Raw genomic sequence first — 22,437 nt, forward strand, 5'->3', positions numbered from 1 at the left:
GCCCCAAGGTTAGCTGAGGACAGCACTTCACAGGGAAGGCCCTTGTGCTGGATAAAGGAGGGGTTTGAGGAGAAAGGGCTTTGAAGTCCTAGGTCTACTCAGTTCTGACAGCAGTTCTCTAGTCTTCTGGGATTTTTCAAAAATTAAATGAGATCGGGACAGGACAGCCTATCAAGTAGACGCCCCGTAACTTCTACAGGAACTTACGGTCCCTTTCTGCTCAGATCTGAAGCTTATCCTTTAACTTTAGGTTGATTGTGTTTTCCACATAACCACCTTGTTTTCATTTGGATCTTCATCTCGCCCTGCCTGCCCCCCAACTCCCGGTGGCCCCCATAGCTCATGTATGGAAGGTTTGGATCCCAGGTGACAGTTCTGTTGGGAGATGGCGGAAACAAGGAGGTGAGGCCTAACTAACTCTTTCCTCCTCCTAACTCTCCTCGGGTATTTTATCAGAATGATAGAAAGATTACTAATACACACCCAAATTTTCATTTAAAAATCTCTTGACTTGGGCTGGAGAGATGGCTCAGCCATTAAAGGCTAGGCTCACAACCAAAAATGTAAAAATCTCTTGACTTTATTGTTGGGCCAGTATTTCTCAATATGTGGTCTCTAACCACCAACTTAAAGATTATCCAGGCTGTTTGTTAAAAATTCAGATGGCTGGGGTTGGGGATTTAGCTCAGTGGTAGAGCGCTTGCCTAGCAAGTGCAAGGCCCTGGGTTCGGGCCTCAGCTCTGAAAAAAAAAAAAGACAAAATAACAAAAAATTCAGATGGCCATCCCCATTCCTGGTCTGAGGGCAAAGGAATGGGGGAGACTAGGGAAGCCCTTTCTTTAATACTTATTTTTATTGTATTTATTTTATTTAATACTTATTTTTATTGTAGTTTATGCGTGTGTGTACCTGCTTTCTGTATATGTACCATGTGCATGCAAGTGCCCATGGAGGTCAGAAGAGGGCATCAGATCCCCTGGAACTGGAGTTACAGACAGCTGTGAGCTGCCATGTGGGTGCTGGCAACTGAACCTGGATCCTCTGGAAGAGCAGTAAGTGCTCTTAACTGCTGAGCCATCTCTCCAGCCCCTCCATGTGATTCTTTACACACTTAAGTATAAAATTAGATCAGTGACCTCAACACTTTTGAGGGGTGTCCTTAATGAGGAAGCAGAGTATCATGGTTCAGAGGGCCAAGCTCTACGGCATTCTGGAGCTGAGACCCCAGCTCTGCATCTCAACAGGTGTTCCCAGAATAGCATTATTCCCTGGGAGGTTGTCAGAGTTGCAGCTTCTTGGGTCCCATCCCCCGTGAACAGAATCAGATACTCCAGTGGGGAGTTCCAGCCATCTGTCTGTCCACAAGTCCTCCTGGTGATTCTGATGCAGGCTCCGGTGTAAGAAGCCCTGCCACTCCCCAGCTGAAAGACCTTATGCAGTTTGCAAACTCCCTGAGCCTTTGTTTCCTTATGTGTGGAATACTGAAAATACTGACCACGTTGAGTTGTGAAGGAAAATGGCAGGAGACACATAAAGACCTTAGTACCTTGTACATTTAATGAATGCCTATTACTATTAGCTAATACACTGCCCCTTGCCCCATGGATTCCTTTAAGTCTGCGTTGGCTGGGTTTTTCAACGGCAGTAGGAGCTTACTCTGTTATGCCATCATATGTCTCAAAGCTTAACCCACTCAACTAGTCCTATTTTTCGCTCCATCCTAACCAATTGGAATGATCTCCATTTACTCTGACACAACTCTCTCACTGTGCTTTCCTGCACTGTTCCTATTCTGCCCTCGCACAATAACTTGCTGTTTTCTATATACATGGTCCAAAACGGTTCCCAAAAGAACCAGCTAGGTTCTGCTCCCTCCCTGAAATCTTGCCCGACCTCTCCAGGCCACATGAATGTGCCATTCTCTGAACTTGTCATCCGTGCTGTACAGCCATACATGTGCCTGTGGCTTTCCTTCATGTCTAATTGTCTTGTCTCTTTACCTAGCATGAGAGCCCTTGGCAAGCGGAAATGGTACTTTAAATTCCTTTTACATCTTTCCCCCATTGGTCTTCTGATATTGACCAAAGGAATGAATGGAGCAATATACTTCTGTAACAGAATGGTCTTTTTTTTTTAGGGCTCACTTAAAACATAAAAATGAAGACATTTCAGAATAGTTACAAGTATAGTGGCTTCATTCTTCAACACCTTGAAAAATGGTACTTTTAACAGAATCTACCTCTCACAAAAAAAAAAAAAACCACACACATGGAGCAAGACATTGTCCCTGTTTTGCAAGTGAGAAGATGGATTCAGATCTTTTTCATGACTTGCCAGTGTCTGTAGAACTAATAAATGACGTTTTTTGCCTTGGCTACTTTGATTTGTATAAATTATTGCATTTTGCTTTTTTTTTTTTTTAAACAAGGTTTTACCCTGCACCCCGGGGTTTTCTGGAATACTCACTACAAAACCCATGCTGGCCTCAAACTCAAAGCAGTCCTCCTGCTTCAGTCTCCTTGGTACTGAGATTATAGTCGTAAGCTACCACACCCCACTAGTTCTCGACATCAATGTCCCCATTCTTGCACTGTGCTCTAATCACAAAATTCCACTCTGAAAGTGAGCACTGCTCACATAATGCTTTGTGATACTTCAAGTGTCAAGACAAAGCCCGTTTGAAAAATGAGAACAGCAGCCTCACCTGGTGTTCCTAAGCGGGCCTGGGCAATGGTTAGTTTTTCGTGAGGTGCTTGGCACTGGCAGCTGGATTCATCTGCAAATGGGGCAGGTGCAGTCAGGGTCTAGATGGGGAAAAAAAGAGGAGAATGAATACATTCTGATAAACATTTCTTTAGCACCATCAACCTCCCTTGCAGTTTCTTGTTTGGTAGATAGGTAAGACTAAGAATAATACAGCAGGCCATGATGGCTCACACCTGTAGTCCCAGTGTTCCACTCAAGAGGCCAAGACAGGGGGATCACAGTGAATTCCAGGCCAACGTGAGCTATGGAGTGAGTTCCTCAGTGTTCCTCGGGCTTCAAAGAATGAGACCCAAGGGGTCGGGGGAAGAAGTAGAATATATCTGATGGGCCTGCCAGAGCAACACTGTACTCCTAGCAATAAAGCACAGTCACAGTCTCTTCCCTGTCCTCCTTCATTGATGCATCAGGAATATTAAGAGCAAGTCAGGTATGGTGGCTCACACACGTAATCGTAACACTCAGGAGGCAGAGGCAGGAGGATGGAGAGTCCAAGGCCAACCTAAGCTATATAGTAAGACCCTGTCTTAAAAAGCTAAGAACAAATAAAATTCAAAAAGAAGATATAATAGAGCTGTACAGTGCCTACCATATGCAAGATGCTAGATGAGATGCTTGGAGCGATCATCTCTTTCTGGTCTCCCAACACACTAGCTGCACACATATTCCTATCCTTCCATAGGATACCACCATCCTGTGCCTATTTCACAGAAAAGGCAACCGAGGCTTAGTAAGATTAAGAAATATGCTAAGTCATGCCCTTGGAAAATCATAATGCCCGGCTTTGAGCATATTCCAACCAACAAGGGCAGTCTTCAGCTATTTAGACTCACCCACACCCGGGACACTCGGCTGAAAGGAACCTCATATTCGGAAGCGTGGCACGACATCTCCTGTAACACACACACACACACACACACACACACACACACACACACACACACACACACACACCAGCCTGGCCAATTACAAATGCTGACGTCTCTTCAATGCAAAGGCCAAGGCTGATATCTGCACCCGGAGAGAGCCTAAAAGCACAGCAATTCTGGCGGGCTGCAGATAGCTGCTCCTGTGGTAGCTTCCCCAGCACCAATGGCTAGAGGCCCCGCCCCAGGCAGCCTGGGCTGACGCTCTGGGAAATGCTGTGAAAAAGATGTAGTCACTTGGAAGCCTGCCCAGGAAGTGGCCCTGCATTTTTTAGTCAGCCTCTTAAAATGAAAACCTCACTCTCTCCAGACAGAGGAAGACAAAGCGGGTGGTGTTTTTGTAAACAGGGCAATCCAGAGCTGTCCGTTTGCAGTCTCTGAGCTATGTCATTACCATTGCCACAGTCACCACTACATCATCCTCAGTTATATTTTTTTCAAAGCTGAGGTTCACTAGTCACTGTAAACATTACTCATAATGCTGCATGAATTGCTTATTAGAGATGGAGACAGGTTCTATTCCTTAACGTGGGAAGATTTGACTGAGGAAGGATCTGGGCATTTGAACAGGGGATGTGATTTCTTTCTACCATTCATTATTCATATTTCTTCAATCCCTCATTTATTCATATATATATATATATATATATATATATATATATATATATATATATCAGGTGCTATACTAAAATCTCAGGCTGGATGTGGAGATAAGACTAGCCCAGTCCCTGTTTTTTTTTTTTTTTTAATTTTCTTGTTTAAGATGGGGGCTTGTTATATAGCCCAAGCCGACCTTGAATTCAGAATCCTCGTGCCTCATTTTCCCAAGTGCGGGGCTAGAAGGCAGGCATGTACCATCATGCCTGGAAGTTAGTCCCTGCTCTTGATGAGACCATGTTCTCCAAGACACCATGTTCTCTACACTGGCAAGAACAGAACACTGCCCCGGCCCTACCCTGTAGCCCCATTCAATACCTTCCACTCCGAAGTAGGAATCCTGGGGCAATTTTGTTTGGAGATCTAGTTAGCTGCCTGAGAGTTTTGTAACTCCCACCCTGTCCTTCTGGACTCTGGAAGCAAACCGAGACTTGGGGAAAAGAATTGGGAAATACGACTCCATTTTTTTTCTCAGATACATTGAAGTGACTTTGTGGGCTCTAAAGGACCAGAGAAACATGTGTAATGTGGCAAAGGAGTTCCATCTGTGTTGGTAAGACTAGTGTTCAAATATCCTTTGTAGCACTTACTGAGTGCACATTTTAATTAGGCTCTTCTGGTTAAAAAACACTCACTAAAGTTAGCTCAAGGGATGGGGGATTTATTTTCAGGCACAGAAAGTGGAAAGAGGAAATGGGCAGAGTGTAGCCTCAGCATGCCAAGAATTCTGCACCAAGCTGGCTCTCACAGCATGTACTTCTTTCTGCTGCATTTCCATCCTCCTGCATCCTTCTCCCATCCCCCTGCATCCTTCTCCCATCCCCCTGCATCCTTCTCCCATAGTCAAGTCTCTGCTTGCTTTCCATTCCCTAGAACTTCAGCTTATATATGGCTTTCTCAGTCTCCCTTCACAAGCTGCCCCTAAGGCTGTTTTATTTGCTTGTTTGTATCGAGACAAGGTCTTTCCAGGTAGCCCAGGCTGACTTTGAATTCACAATCTTCCTCAGTGGTAGAGTGGTAGGTGGCCTAATACACACAAGGCCCTGGGTACTATCCCCAGTACCATTAAAAAATGTCATAAAGTAGAATCTGTCTGGCTAAGCTCACATTTTCAAATCAGGACACAACCAGAATGGGTTGGTGTTGTGGAAGGTGTACTTTGGGTCCAACAGTTGTGGCAAGGAAAGTCATGGGTGACCCAACATTGCCCCTTTAGCAGGAACTAGCTATACATGTCATGAGAAAGTTATGTGACTTTGTGTGTTCCTAAAAGCAAATTCTTTTTCTGAATTCAGCCTCATCTGTGAAAGGGGTAACTATCTTGCATGACTGTTGTGAGAAGCAGAGATCATATGTACACTCTACGTAGTACCCAATGCATTGTACCTACAGTTGCTATCCTTACTCATTAGATCACACATAGCACTACATATTTTTATACAATGATAGATAATGTAGTTCTCCATATAAACAAGAGAAATGACTTATGAGTGCATTTTGACAACACAACCCAAATTAGGAATGTGGTTGCAAATGAGAGGGTCTTTATGTGTGTGTGCGTGTGCTCATGCACATGTCTGTATGTGAATAAGCCACATGTGAATAAGCCTACAGAAGCCAGAAGAGGGCAGCCAATCCCCTGCACTGGAGTTACAGGCAGTTGTGAGCCACCTGACAAGGGTACTGCAAACCAAACCCAGGTCTCCTGGGAGAGCAGCAAGTGCTCTTAACTGCTGGGCCATCTCTCCAGACCCAAATGGGAATACCTTCTATTAATGATTCATTACCTGTTTCAGTTTTATTGTTCTTATTGTGGTGATTTTTAAAGATAGAGTCTTACTGTAATGCTAGCCCAGGCTAACCTGGAACTCATAAACCTTTTACTTCCATCTTCAAATGTTTGGATTATATGTGTGTGCCACCATACACAGCCATTTCATTTATGTGTGTATACGAACAGTGAATCTCTAGCAAATCATCTGAAATAAATGACTTTAGAAATATTTTATGTACTAGTCACAAAATTTATTAGACAAAGTATCATTTCATAAGGAAAGTGTATTAAGAGGGTGTGGCATTTAAAACAGAAAAAATTTTAAACAACATTTACTGAAAGATGAAGATAGAGTTTATGTGTACTGTGCATTTTGCTGTTGATTCTCATAACCTGGAAATAAGGAAATGGGAGAACTGAGGAGATGGAAGACAGACAGAATCCCTAAGTGCATGAGTGTGCTTGTGTATACAGCATGCACACAGGTGAGCACATGTAACAGCAGTTGTCAAGGAAAGTGGTTATTTTCTGTAATATACAAGACAACTATGCTTGGGATGGGGACAATGTAAAAATAAACAAGTGGCAGCCCTGCTTTCCAGAAGATATACTGCTGGGGGTGTCTTTCTGTATGCTGTAAATGTGTTGCTCTGATTGATTGATAAATAAAAAGCTGATTGGCCAGTAGCCAGGCAGGAAGTATAGTAAAGGCAGGCTAAGCAGAGAGGTGAATGCTGGGAAGTGGAAGGCTGAGTCAGGAGACGCTGCCATCCACCGCTGTCATGAGAAGCATGATGTAAAAGTACCGGTAAGCCACAAGCCACGTGGCAACTTGTAGATTAATAGAAATGGGTTAATTTAAGATATAAGAACAGATAGCAAGAAGCCTGCCACAGCCATGCAGTTTATAAGTAATGTAAGTCTCTGTGTGTTTACTGGGGTCAGAGAGGCTGCAGGCCCGAGCGGGACTGGAGAAAACTCCAACTACGATATCCTTTCAAAAGTGATGCAGATTAATCTTTGGGTTGAGAATTAAACACTATATTGGGACAATGAGATGGCTCAGTGGGTAAAGGTACTTTTCATGCAAGCCTGGCACCCTGAGTTCAATTCCCAGAACCCATGTAAAAGTAGATGGAGAGAACTGACTCCACAAAGCTGTTCAAAGATATAGAAATGGTAAGATAAAAGGTAGACTTTTGAATCTACTCAGAAAAGAAAAAAGAGAGAATATGGATATGATAAAAGGTAGATTATTGAATCTACTTTTAAAAAGGAACTACTTGTTTTAAATAGGATAAGAAACAATTTTTTGTATGAAGTTGTCAAATGTTAATGGACTGGACATTGTTAATATAATGGAGTATTTTGTCTGAATCTGTCAAATGTGAAGGGACTAGACATTATTAATATAATTCTTGACTATATGTATTGTATATACTTATTGTATATACTTTTATTATATTTGTTATAACTTTATTTTAAAGAAAAAAGGGGAAATGTGGTTGATATATTGTATACCCAAATAAACTTATCTGGGGGTCAGAGAACAGAACAGCCACTATATTAAACATAGGTTTAGGCAGGGGTAGTACACACCTTTAATCCTAGCATTCAGGAGGCAGAGATCTGTCTGGATCTCTGTGAGTTCAAAGTCACACTGGAAACAGCCAGGCATGGTGACTCACACCTTTTATCCCAGGAAGTGATGGCAGGAAGCAGAAAGGTATATAAGGACCAGGAACTAGAGACTTTTTAAGCTTTTAGCTTTTAGCAGCAGTTCAGCAGAGATCTATTCAGATGAAGACACAGAGGCTTCCAGTTTGAAGAAACGAGATCAGCCAAGAAACAGGCGAGGTGAGGTTAGCTGTGGCTTGTTCTGTTTCTCTGACCTTTCAGCATTCACCCCAATACCTGGCTCCAGGTTTGTTTTTATTAATAAGACCTTTTAAGATTCATGCTACAGCTCTCTGACCTCTACATGTATGACATCTATACCCACAAATTAATAATGTTAATAATAAATTTTAAGTTAAAAGTAATTAAATTCTATATTCACCAAGACTTAGTGAGGGCCTGGCAAACACCAATGACCTCCTGTGACTTGAAGTAATATTTTTTCAGTCTGAGAACTTTAGACTACAATTTTTAAAAAAATCCCCTTTCAGGAGCAGAACAATTCCTTTGACTACTAAGGAATCTATGCTCATTAGGTTCTGTTTTCTCCACATATAAGCAACGGGCCAACCTCTGAACCATTGGAAACAAGATTCTGGGAGTCTCCTAGGAGGACAGAGGATGGGGCCAACTTGGCCTTTGAACTATCTATATGTCTACAGAGGACCAAAGTCCCTACCTATTCCTCAGCATTTACCAAAGCCTATGATATACTATGATGTATTCCAGACATAGGCCTTTTGTAAGACATGAAAGTGGGGCCCAATAACACAGCAAAACAACTAAGTCTTTGATTGTATATGTAGTGACACATAAAATATCAAATATATGTGCTCATTTTGTTTGTACAACAACTCTGTAAGATTTGTACAATTTCCAGTGAACTAGACAATACCTGCCTTCAATAGTGATATCAGTTGATGACAAGAAGCAACAACAATGATAGATCCTTTAGATTCAGTTGCCTTTTTGGCTCCCTCTGAACCAAGGAAAAGCTCAATGTTCTTAGACAGGATGAGGAGACCTCAGAAAGAAGATACTGAAACTCCTTATAACCATGAAGGGCAAACACAAACAATTAACTGAAGAAGTAAAAGCATGTGGCCAATATTTTTACCCCAACTTAGAGAAGCATGTCAGATGTCTCACACGTAGTCATTGCAAGCCTCATCTTGGACCAACTCTAAGGGACCCAGATGACATTTTCTAGTGTTTATTAGCACAAGCTACACAGTTAAGTGATGCTAGATGTCTGGAAGGTAGGTTAAAAAAAAGGAACAAATAAGAATAAAAAAAAGGAACAAATAAGAAAGGCAGGAAAGAGAGTGACTCTGGGGCAGCAATCTCCCAAAGTGACAAGTGGCACTTTTAGAACAACAGAAGACAGTAGTTCAAACGGCATACACAATTTCCAGTCATTTCATATTAGTAACCAAAGAGAGGCTCAAGAGACTGAGGCAGGAGGCTCATGAGTTCCCAGCTAGATTGGGTCAAATAGGAGTTCAAGGGTAGCTTTTCAACATACAAATCATAGAAATTAAGTGGGTAGAATAGTGGGGGTCATCTGAACCATAGACCATGCCTCCCTGGAGAACCACAGGCCAACTGAAAGTTGGAGAAGCGCAGGAGATTATGTTCAGCATAAGAGGGAGGGTAGTAAGGGTTAAGAAGCCCTGGTCCAGTGCCCTGAACCTCACAAGGACAAGGGCCTTGCAAGACCATAGATTTGGTGCTAGGCCACGGTCAGAGTTCTTCCTGCTTAATTTAATATTTCAGAACCCCAACCATTGCTTGTGAAAATGCCTCCCATTTGTCACAGGTGGACCACAGTGCCATAAAAATGCCACACTCCCAAAGCTTTGTAAAGGGAAGGATATTGCATATTGGACATTGCTTTTGTAGGATCTCTTTGACTGAGATTTGTCAAATATTTACCTCAAACAAAAGCTGTTAGATAGCCAGGTATGGAAGAGAGGCTCAAGAGACTGAGGCAGGAGGCTTATGAGTTCCCAGCCAGATTGGGTCAAATAGGAGTTCAAGGGTAAGTAGGGCTACATAGTAAGACTTCTGCAAGTGCACGTGCATATACATGTATAGTGTATATACGCACACGCACAAACACATACACACACATATACACATGCATGCACATGCACACAGAGAGAGCTATCAGGTACTATATAAATTGTATGATACAGTTATTACCTGAGTGTAAAATATGACATACAGTACCTGAACTTATGCACTGTCCATCACCGACTGACAACAACTGGACTGATCAGATTGAGAATTTAAAAAAGACATCATAAATCTTCTATTTTCTCATGTCTGAACATAATTTCAAATACAGATTTAATTTAGGATCACAAGAGTTTGGTCTTTTTGAAGATATAAAAGAAAGAAAAACAGAACATCTAACAGTTGACCAGAGGTCTGACATATACAAGCCACTAGGTTCTGGAATTGGCTCGTGGATTATGTAGAATCCTCATTGGACAGCTGATATGAAGGCCTTACCAGCAGAATTCCATGGAGCGGAGGGCAACAAGGCCCAGAATAAGGCTCAACACCAAGAAGTATCCATTTTCTCATTCTGTTAAGTATTGTGTGGACATATTAAGAAGTAGAAGGTATTATTACAAAGAGTGGGATATATATATATATATATATATATATATATATATATATATATATATATCAATAAGGAATCATTTCTAAAATATTTCACTGAATGCAAAATGGAAATCCCTAAACAGTATGAATGCATATTAGTGCTGTGTAATATCATTTATGATAAAAAAGGAGGGGGAAGAGTAATATAGAAATATATAAAAATTATGCTGGCATGATACCCATTGTTCACATGTAGCTATTTATACTAACATGATACTTAAAATGAAACAAAATTTAAAACAGAATCTCTGTCATGTTTCAGTCATGCTAGCCACATTTGAAGTGCTCAGTAACCATATATGGCCAATAGAGATACTAGACAGTGTAGACAGAGAATATTCTTGTCATCATAGAAAGTACTACTTAGCCTAGAAAAATAAACACCAGACACTTAATTACCTCTTTAGAGAGAAGATATATACTGTTATTTTGCTTTGTTCTTATGATGAGAACATACTCATGTAATTTGCAAAATGTAAAAATAAATTTAAAGTATTTCCTCTTCTGTGATTTCAGAGTTGCAGAAAATTTAATCAAGGGTCAGTTGTCCTGAATCTGGAGGGCAGGTCTTATAGGAAAGAAGAGCTATTCACCTATTATCTATAAACTAGCTGATATAATTCCTATGTATAGGGAAGTTTTAGAACTCATTTGTGCTTTTGAAGGATTTAAATCACTGTCATAATATCTATCCATTATTCATTTGTCCAACATTTTATACCACTTGAATAGTACTTACTTAGTGTGTGTTAGGTACTGTTGTAGATTCTGAGGTCACATTAGAGGCCATAACAGACAAAATAAGTTCTGTCTGCATAACACTAAAAAGTAATGATAAACAACAAAACAAATGTAAAATATGTAGTGTGTTAAGTGCTGAGCACATGCTATGTAAAAAATAAGGTGTGGAAAGGCAATAGAGAGCTCAAGAGTAAACGAGACAGAAAGAAAAATGGCAAGTCTGTAACCTCAGCTACTCAGGAGGCTGAAGTTCAAGACGTGCCTGGGCTACGGAGTCAGTTCAATGCTAGCCTGGGCCATTTAGTGGGACCTTGTCTCCAAACAAAAGTAAGAAGAGGCTTGGGGTGTATCTCAATGGTAGCATTTGCGTAGGATGGGCAAGAGCTTAGGTTCAATTCCCAGCAGAAAAGGAGGAGAAAGAAGAGGGAAAGAAGTGTGATCTGATCTTTTTGTTTAAATATGTGGTATGGGGGGGATGTGGGTATCTATGTGTGTGAGTGTATGTGTGTAGGTGTGGGTGTGTATACATCCCTGTGTGTGTGTGTGTGTGTGTGTGTGTGTCTAGAGGCCAGAGGAGGATGTCCAGTGTCCTCTAGTGCTCTCTGCCTTTTTTCTTTTAGACAGAGTTTCTCACTGAAACAGAATCTAAGCTGGCAGCTAGTAAGCCCTAGTAATCTTCCTATTTCTCCCCACTACAGCACTGGGTTATATATGTGCATGTGACTACAGATGCTGGAATCCGAACTCAAGTTCCTATGCTTGTGCAGCAAGCACTCTTGCCCAGTGAGCCATCTGTCTAGTCTCTGGTTTTTGTTCTCTTTTTGAGACAAGATCTTATGTACCTCAGGCTGGCCTTGAACTCACTATTTATCTAGTGGTGGCCTGAACTCTTGATTCTCTTTCCTTAGCTTTTCCTATGCTGGGATTACAGGCATGGAGTACCACATCTGGCTTTGACTGTGCTTTACCAGGGCCTTAGCAGATACGCTGAGAATAAAATGTTAAGGGATCTGAGGTAGAAACAAAACCACCGCAGCAGAGGTAATAATAAATCAGATTTTGCATAGATTTTGGATAAATGAAATTTGGAATAAATTGGATACAACGTATGAAAGAATGAGGAGCTAGGATAATTCCAAAATAACTGGGCAGAAGAGCTGAACCACTTGGGTTACCATTCTTGGGATGGGAAAGGTACTAGCAGAGGAAATCTGTGGTAGGAAGGATGCAGAGATTTGGGGTTCTTTTCTCCCTCATTTTGACATTCCTGTTAGATCTCCAAGTAGGGAGGTCAGGCCTGTATGTACAAGTCTGACGTTTGGGAGAGAAGACTAAGCTGGCAATAGGAAGATGACTGAATATAAGTGATACTTAAAGCAATTAGAATAAACTCACATTGTAGCATTTCAAAGCATGAATGCAGGTAGAAGAGGGGTCCAAGTTGGCAAATGAGGAGACACTAAATTTGTAGCCAGTCTTTCGACACCATTATGGAAACTCCAAGAAAGCATGGACTTGGTCTGCCATCTTTGTTGTTATAGCTCTACTCCCTAATGCAGTACCTGACATAGAGTAGGTCCTTAATAAATACTTGTTGGGTGGTAGTTGGAAAAAGTGATTACTGATAAAGACATAAATAGACATTAAACTCAGGAAGGAAGTGCACATATTAACAGTATGCCATAAATATCTCTTATCATCAAAGTATATTTTAGGAAATTAGGGAAAGTTAAGAGAAGAAAACAAGTCTCCAATAATTGTTTTCCAGGGTCAACTGTTGCTAATACTTTTTAGGTTTAGTTTCAGTCTTTCTGATATGCCATGTATACATAGTAACAACTTTAGAATTTCACTGCATAAGTCCTGTTTTCATCCAATACATCATGAGTATTTTATCATATCATTTAAATAGTTTCCAACCTCACTAATTTGGAAGGCAATAAAATATTACACTAAATAGGAAAATCATAAATAGAGCCAGAGAGATGGCTCAGTGTTTAAAAGTGCATACTGCTCTTGGCAGAAGACCTAAGTTCAGTTCCTAGCACCCACATCAGGCAATTCACAACAGCCTATAGCTCCAGCTGCAGGGAACTGGATACCCTCTTCTGGATCCTATGGACACTTGTGCATACACACACACATACCCATGCACAGACATGCACATATACACATAATTAAAAATAAAATAAATCTTTTAAAAAGTCATAAATAGTTCCCTATTGTTGAGGGTTAATTTTTTTAAATGTTTTCACAATTCAAGTAACATTCTAAACATAATTGTGAACCTCTGATTATTTTCTCTCCATAGATGCCTGGGAGCCAAATTACTTAGATCAGGGGTGTAAACATTTTAAGGATAAACATTTGAAGAATGTTTTAACATATATTGGTAAATTACCTTCTACAAAAGCTGAATCATTTACACTCACATTACAATGTAGGAAAAATGCAATCTCACTGGCATTAAGTATTATCTTTGTCAATTTTATAGACCAAAAATGGCATCATGCTGTTTCAATTTGCATTATTTTGATTAGAAGAAAGATTGAACATTTTTCAAATGTTTATTAGCCATTTGTATTTTCTTCTGAGAATAACCTGTCCTTGCCCACTTTTCTATTGTTGGGAATAAGTAGGTTGGAGCTGTTTAAAAGCAAAACAATACAGCACAGTTAAAAAGTTACCTGAAATATCTTTTAAAAATGCATTTGCTACTTTATTTAGATTTGCGTTGTAAGAGCTCCATTAAGGAAAAAACCTCCACACAACTACTTCATTGCAGTCATCTGGACGTGTGAGGGCTGCTGGAGTTACGGACACGCAGTGACTGTGCATTCATGCACAGAGCTGCACAAAATCCAGCCAGATCAAGTCCAAGAGCAAACTGCATTAGGGAGGGAGCCCCAAAGTACCACCACTACCCGAGGAGCTGTTGGCAGTTAATGGCTGCTGGGAGAAGAGTTTTCTTCAGGGATGCAGCACCTGAGAGCCTATTCTTGCGCCAATGAATGGTCCCACACCCATCTCCATACAGGAAGTACTAAGTGGACTCCATGGGCTTAAAAATAATAAAGCGCATGAAGTTAAGAGGGAAACATGTTGAAGGGGATATGGGAGGCAGTGGAGAAGAGGGAATGGGGAATGTAGATGGGTTTGATAGTTTAAACATATTTAAAAACATAAAAATTAGACCAGTTGTATGTGGTGGTGCATGACTTTGATCCCAGCTGGAGAGGCAGAAGCAGGTGTTTATCTGTGAGTTTGAGACCATCCTGGGTTACATAGAGAGTCCTAGGACAGCCAAGGATACAGAGCAAGACCTCGTCTCGGAAACAAAACAAAAACACAAATTAAAAAAACAAAACAAAACCAAGTGAGTGTCTATGCACCTGCATCTAAGTCAGACTAGTAATCACTGCCCTCTGGAGATCAGGGGTGAGACACTGTATTATGCCCTGGTGTGTGGGCTTTCTAAAAACAATGGCCACCTATAAACTGCAAGGCCCTCCCCATGTGGTTACCTTCAGAACACACAACAGTGACTTTCAAATAGCATGAAGAATCCTAGAACTCGACCTGAAATCACGTTTCACTGATTGTAAAATGTCTGTTTCCTTCCCTCATATTTTAATGGGTTCAAGATTAGGAAGTGTCTCCCAATAAATCTCGCCTTACAAGCAGTGTTGGCTGTCGTTTCACACATTCCACCTCTGAAATGGAAGGGCAGCTTACAGTTATCAGATCTCAGATTCATGGCATTAATAGACACTGATACGAAGAAAAGAATCTTTACCTGGAGATAAGAAATTCCTTACTCCAAGTTATGTTTTCTTAGGCAGTGGAGCTTTAAGGAGCTTATGATGAGCATCAGTCACGTATTATACTCTTATCCCACTCTTATCCCACTTCCTCCCCTCCAAATCTTCAAGTGGCTTAAAAAGAGTCAAAATTGGGAGTTTAAAACTGGCTTGATTTGGGGAAATAAGGAAATATAGATGAGTTTTTTAAGAGACCCTGGGTAAGGGCCGGAAGTGAAGCTCTGTGCTAGAAAGCTTACGTGGCATGTGCTAGTCTGCGGGCGCTGGCTCTAAACATCAGAAGATAAGATCAAGAGGAAAGGAAGCGTGTGAGCGTGCAAGAGTGCATGCTGTAATCATCAGCATTTTAGAGAGGTGGACTGCAAAGATGACTTTAACTCTGAGCAGCCCCAGCAACAAGGAGAAGAAAGGTACCAGGTAGCATCATTGTTCTTATGTTTAAGGGGAAAAAGAGCTATTGAGAAAATCCCAGCATTCCTGGTGGCAAGTTCTGGAAGAAATCCCCTGCACCATGCCACCTAAAAACTATGTTACATGACGTGGTCGCAGTCCCCGCAAGCTCAGTAGCAGCTCCTAGATGAAGACAGTTTTGTTTTGAAGGTTTGCCTTCATAGCATTCCCCATGCCAGGGAGAGCCCCAGAGCCAAAGAAAGAAAGAGCAGCTGAAAAGCGTTTCTCTAAGGGACACAACACACAGTCTACAAATGCAGATCTCCCCCGTTACAGTGGCACCCAAGGGCAAGATCTGGAATGTATAGACTATTGGCTCCTTATGCAAAAGGCAGAACACACAATGCAGTGGACAGTGACTCTTGTGCTTATATTTTGATTTACTTTTCATCTCAGTATTCAAGAAAGGCAGCATTACTAATACCTAAGTCTAACATATGGATTTACACTGGCACTCCATCCCTGTCGTGGTCAAGTATATATGGTGTCTGTGGTAGTGTGAATGTAGATGGCCCCCATAAACTTATAGGGAGTAGCATTTTTAGGAAATGTGTCTTTGTTGGAGTACGTGTGGCCTTGTTGGAGGAAGGGTGTCACTGCGGGGGCAGGCTTTGAGGTCTCCTTTGCTCAAGCTTTTGATCAGTGTGACACCCATTTCCTGTTACCTACAGGCCAAGCTGTAAGAATTCTCAGCTCCTTCTCTAGCACCATGTCTACCTACATGCTGCCTTGCTTCCCACCATGATAATGGACTAAACTTCTGAACTGTAAGCCAGCCCCAATTAAATGTTTTTCTTTATAAGAGTTGCCCTGGTCATAGTGTCTCTTCACATCAAGAGAAACCCTAACCAAGTCAGTGTCCTAAAGGGAGAGTTCAACTTGGGTGGCCTGACTTATATATAGTTCACCTAGGCTTTGATCAATGCCTTTGTGGATTGTATCACCTAATTTTAACTAGATAGATACTCACAAGAGCAGCTATGTGGCTTAAAATATTTCCTGCAATGAAGGGCTGAAGAGATGGCTCCACGGTTAAGAGCCTATAAGAAGGACTGGAGATCGCTCTGTAGTTAAGAGCCCATATTGCTCTTGCAGAGGACCTGAATTTGTTTCCCAGTACCCACATACAGGCAGCTCACAGCTGCCTATATCTCCAACCCCAGGAGGATCCCATGCCTCCGACCTCTGAGGGCATCCACGCTCATGTGCCTATACTCTCCGCATACACACACACACACACACACACACACACACACACACACACACACACACAATTAAAAATAATAATGAATCTTTCAAAAAAACATTTCTTACAACAAAATAGGGAAGCAAGAATAATAGCAGCAGAGGTAAACAACAAGAAGATGGCGGACCTTGGACTAGGGATGTAGCTCAGTTGGCAGAGTACTTGCCTTGCATATACAAAGCCATGAATTTCATCCCCAGCACCACTCAAAACCAGGCTTGGCGTCACATGCCTATAATCTCAGGACTGGAGAGGTACAGGCAGGAGGATCCAAAGTCCAAGGTCATCGTTGACTATATAGCAAGTTGGAGGTCCGTTTGGGATACATTAACTCTGCCTTAAAACAAAACAAAATGAAAAAAAAAAACCGGATGGGCCACAGAAAAGGAAGAGGGAGAAGAAGAAAAGGAAGCAGAATGACAGAGCTGACTCTTTTATTCCCTGTGTGAGTGCTGCATCAGCCACACGATCAGGCACAACCAATGATGACGTAATCTCATCTGACAAGAAGACAGCTAAAATGAAAATTATTATACAGAAGCCTATCAGAAATGCCAAGACATTCCAGTGTGAGCATAATCTCATACCTCAAGATATCAGCTAATGGAGGCAATATAAATCTATTGTAATTAGCACAGTGTTCTAAGATGAAGCATTCAGAACATGAAGACAAACGATTCTTTTAAGTTTCATGTTTCAAGCCATGGGATACTCAACCCAACAATTTAAAAATACTGTCATATGTAATGATAAATATTTAGAAGTATTTTTTCAGTTTCCTGTTGTTTAAAAGAGAAAAAAATCTCTTCTTCCTGCCACAGTAAAACAAGTAACTCTAACATGTAGGAGGAAAAAAAAACCAATGTCAAACTAAAATGCATTCTTTTGTCAGAAAATATGTTTAGAAGACATATAGAAAACATTGCTGAGGATTGGAAGAAACAAGCATTAGAACAAATTATGTAGTGTGGGAGGTTTGCTATGCAGTCAGATTGAGTACAGCTATTTCTAACATGTCTCAGCTTGAAGTATGCGCAAGATTGGATTTTAATAATAAAAGTGTTTTTCTGAGCAATGGACAAATATGCTCCAAAGAGGATACTGTCTGCAAAATATACAATTTCTTTAGCCAAGACTAATTTATTATTTTATGGGGAAGCAATGGAATTATCAATGAAGTAATGGTGTTGCCCTTGGACTCCCAATGTCCTGCCTATATAAGGAATATCATTTTGTCTTCTTCATGGGAACCATCTTCCATTAGCCCTCAAAGTGTTGCTCCCAGGATTCCGTCCTGGGAGACTGTGGGGGTGAAGAAGACTAATTTAACCAGAATTCCTGTAGAGATCGGCAGATATAGGAAGGACTAGATAGCCTTAACAACAGCTCTTTGGTTTTCCCTTCTAAAAACCTGGCTATACAGGGCATCCAGATCAAGTCACTGACCTTTGCTATCATTCATCCCATGCCCCTCCCACTATATGCTGACTTCTAACATCACTGGTGAGCTCTGTTTATCTTATTTTGTATATTATGGAAAGAAGACAATGTGGTACATATTACTTCATGTCTGGCTTGTGAGACTTAACTACATTCTTGCTGGTGGTTGTCTGTTCTTCATTCTCATTTCATATAGATATACTAGAACTTATTTACCCAGTCCTCTTCTACTGAGCATTTGGGTAAAACATACGAAGGAGTTGTGTGTGTGTGTGTGTGTGTGTGTGTGTGTGTGTGTGTGTGTGTGTGAGGTCATATGTACATATGTGTGAATGTATCATATGTACAAGTTTTTTGGGGAGGAAATACTGGGTCAAAAGTATTTCCTTTGAGACTGGGATGTAGCTCAGTGATAGACCACATGCCTAACATGAAAAGGCCTGAGTTCATTCCCCAGCATTGTAAAAAATAGTGCTTTGAATTTGTAGTTTTACTACAAAAAGTTTAGCTATCAGATTTGTTTCTCAGCCCCAGTCCTGAAAATTAAAAATGTGCCATGAGAGGGCTAAATACAGTATTCCTCAAACTCCATCCACACACATACTGTTTCTGAATTCCCTGGGGGCTTGAGCAGGTAACTCGTGGCTCACTGGTTTGAAGTTGTATGTAGTTTAGAAGTGAGATAGAGCTACTTTGAAATCTCTGCTTAATCGGTTAGTATCTGGTGTTTGGGATTTTTTCTTGATTTTCTTATAATGTAAGGAATAATAGTTCTTATTTCACGAGTCTGTGGCCTGTTTAAATGTATTTAACACATATAGGGCATTCAACACAGTGCCCAATACAGTGTGACTATGAATGGCTGTACCATTTCTCCATCACCTACAGAGAAAAATGAGTAAGACCTCCAGCCTGGAACCAGGATAGAACAATTACCTTATAACTAAACAATTTGGAGCTACAATACAATTTATTATTATGTGACTGTGCCTACAATCACTATTAGGCAAACTAGAGATGAAGCATAGAAACCTGTGTGTCCTAGGAATGGGCTTTCAACATCATTCATTTGGCAATACACTCTACACATCATTCATGATGTTTCTATTAACCTATTATTGCTGTTGTTATTTTTCTTAAATGCCCATTTAAATAACCCTCAGTGTTCTTTTACACTGATGTCAGGTTCAGCATGCATGAATTACGGAGTGGAAAACAAAAACACCAAGTCAAAGACTTTGGCTGGAGGGAGGAGATTATATGAAAATGAATCCTGCTCAATAGGCTAGCCCTGTGTGGCCCTGCACATTATTACACAGGCTTACACTACCAGGGCTCACTGCTTTATTTTCTAATCACTGTGTTTTCAAGTCCGCCTTCAAGATCATTGAGTGCTAAACTGTCTTTCCCCAAGCAGGGTCAGCTTCTCTAGCCCCCCTTCTAACCCAGTTCATGCTGGGATAAAGAGGAAGGTAGGAATGTTAAAACAATAATACTATGGTCTGAGGCCAGCAACGGGTAATCAGACCCTAGCAAGGTAGATGCTGTTACCTGGGAGATTATTGGGAGAAAATGGGCTTGCAATGCCTTAGTTCATTCCCACTTTCCTTCTTTTCTCCTTTTCTTCCTGCCCCCTGTGATCAGATAGAAGAGTTCTTTTTTTCTACGTTGATTTCCCTAAGAGTCACTGAGAAGCTTTGCTCAGGCATTAGCTAAAGACACAGGAGCTTCAAGACTATTGCTTTTCCCATTGCTGCTAGATTTTAAACCCAAGCACTGAACTTAGATGGACAGCCTCTGTTAAGAACACTCCTCTAATTCAATGTGCTACTGCCAAGCCTTGAAGAAAGCCAATGTTTCAAACTTCAGTATTATGAAACAGGTAAATTAGGAGGCTATTGTTCACATGAAGAGAAGATTCAACATAGCTTTCTTTAAACAATGACTAGAATATAACAAATACAATTTGGAATACATTTAATCTTTTGAGGAGGCAACCAAGACAAAAAGCCAAAGTCAGAAGTGGTTTGTACAAGATTCATGCAAAATTTCAAAGTACTTTGTGAACATTTCTTACAAGTATTTAGCCGGTGTGTCTTACCATAAGATCATTCAACCTATCTTGGCCCAAATGGATAAAATGAAAGAGAAGCAAGGAGTGGCAGAGACCTGACTTTTGACTGGAGCAGCAACTCAAACAGACATACCACAGTGGCTCACACCCCATGGTCAACCATCACCTAGTTGACTCATTTAGGGTGCTAAAGTTGGAGTATAGAAGAAAAATGGTTTGCTTGAATAATTTCAAGACAAAACTGTGACTGAATGACACAGCAGGCTTCAGTGAGTGGAGACTAGGTTTCAGCTTCACCAACTCCCAACCCTTTCACTGTGGGCCAGTCCAGTTCCCTCTGGCTAATCCTAGGTTCATCTTGTTGGCAGTTGATGTAGAGCTCTGGAGGCCACAAAGGACCAGGTTTGCTCTCATCATTCTGCCTTATCAAGAACCAACATACCTTTCCCCCCATCTTTCTGTCTCTGTCTCTCGATTTGTAGGCGAGTGTGTGTGCGCGTGCGTGCATGCGTGCGTGTGTGCGTGAGTGCGTGCACGCGTAAGTCAAATGTTGATTTCGGGTGTCCTACTTAATTATTCTCGCCTTTTTGCTTGTTTGTTTGTTTGGTTGGTTTGATTTGGTTTTGGACTGGTTTTGAGACAGAGTCTCTCTCTCTGAACTTAGAGCTTGTTTCATTGGCTAGATTGGAAGGACAGCCCCAGAGAGCCTCTTCTCACTTCACAGAGCTGGGATTACAGGCTTTGTGCCCAAGTTCTGGATCAAACTCAGACCCACATGCTTGTGTGGTAAGTATTTTACCAAATGACCTCTCTCTCCAGGCATTTCTACCTGTCCCTACTCCTGGTATGACAATCTCTAGAAAACACTCTGTGACAGGACCTAGCATCCCAGAATACCACAGACTGATACTTTTGCACCTGCCAGAACCAAGCCGCTTTAACTTTCCCTCTCCCTTTGCAGAAGCTATCAGATAAGAGGGACCCTAAACTTTCACTAGTCTTTCTCATAAGTTAATTGAATGCAAACATTCCTTTCTAGTGTTTTCCAATGTAGTGAAGCCAATGTTTCTGTATTGCATGGCTGCCCAACCTCTTCAGCCTCAAGGGGAAATTTCATCCTTCAGTTCTCTCGGCTACCTTCACCTCCACCTCTACCCTCTCCCACTGGCCCTTCCCTATTTACATTCAAGTACAAGTTCTGTCATCTTAAAAGAATGAGCCAACCAAAAGTATTGGCATCTTGGATGAATGGAAGGAAAGAAAACCAGAAGAAAAGAAAGACAGCTGGAGGGAGTGAAGGGAAGAAGAAAGAAGGGGCAAGCTAGTCTCCCCTGATTCTAAACGCTGCTTTTCCCACCTCTGGGCACTACAGATTCTATTTGCTTTCTTCCCTCTCAGTTCAGCATCTACTTCCTCTAAAGTGTCCTTAGCCTAATGCCTGTTAGCTGACCTCTACTCACACAGCTTTACCAAAACATAAGCGCTGACCATTTCCTAAATCCAGCAGGAAATTCTTCCTTCTCTCTTTTCGCCTCATTTGATCTCTCTGCTGACGTTGGATGTTCTCGCTGGGAACTTACCCTCCCCTTGGTACCCTGATCTCTCAGCCATTTAAGAAACATATTTCTCTTTCCCTTCCATAATCCTTCCTCTGTTGGCTCTTTAAATGTCTTCCTTGGGATTCTGTCCTGGGAAGATTTAAGGATAAAAATAAATTAATTTAGCCAAATTTCATGTACAGATGGGCAAGAATTAGGAATATTCTAATAGATTTAATTGCAGCTCTTCTGTTCTCCTTCCCAAGAATACTCTAGGATGATTTAGCATACATGGATTCTGTGCTGGTTAGTTTTATGTCAGCTTGACACAAGCTAGAGTCATCTGAGAGGAAGGAACTTTAATAGAGAAAAGGCCTCCAGAAGATTGGGCTGTGGGCAAGTCTGTGGGGGTATTTTCTTGATTGAGTGATGTGGAGGGGTCCAGTTCATTTTCTTAATTAGTGATTTGTGGGAGAGGGTTCATCCCATTGTGGGTAGGGCCATCCTTGCCTAGTGGCCCTGGATTCTATAAGAAAGCAGGTTGAGCAAGCCATAAGGAGCAAGCCAGTTAGCATTCCTCCATGGCCTCTGCATCAGCTCCTGACTCCAGGGTCCTGCTTTGGCTTCCCTTTACGGACTGTGACTTGGGATGTGTAA

General features: G+C 41.3%; 1 protein-coding gene across 4 annotated transcripts in view; it reads right to left on the reverse strand.

The window, feature by feature from the left end:
* Pcyt1b (phosphate cytidylyltransferase 1B, choline) overlaps positions 1-22,437 on the reverse strand; it is a 94,531-nt gene that overhangs the window by 42,136 nt on the left and 29,958 nt on the right. For 2 of the 4 annotated variants that reach the window (XM_006990118.4, XM_006990117.4), the window contains exon 2: positions 2,705-2,804. In XM_006990118.4, coding sequence (XP_006990180.1) covers positions 2,705-2,804 — 100 coding nt within the window. Of the gene's footprint in view, positions 1-2,704; positions 2,805-3,352; positions 3,464-3,596; positions 3,840-22,437 lie in introns of those variants that run through there. The other 2 variants (XM_042268987.2, XM_016008393.3) reach the window with 2 other exon arrangements.

This window comes from Peromyscus maniculatus, chromosome X, assembly GCF_049852395.1.
Source record: "Peromyscus maniculatus bairdii isolate BWxNUB_F1_BW_parent chromosome X, HU_Pman_BW_mat_3.1, whole genome shotgun sequence".
Classification (NCBI taxonomy): domain Eukaryota; kingdom Metazoa; phylum Chordata; class Mammalia; order Rodentia; family Cricetidae; genus Peromyscus; species Peromyscus maniculatus.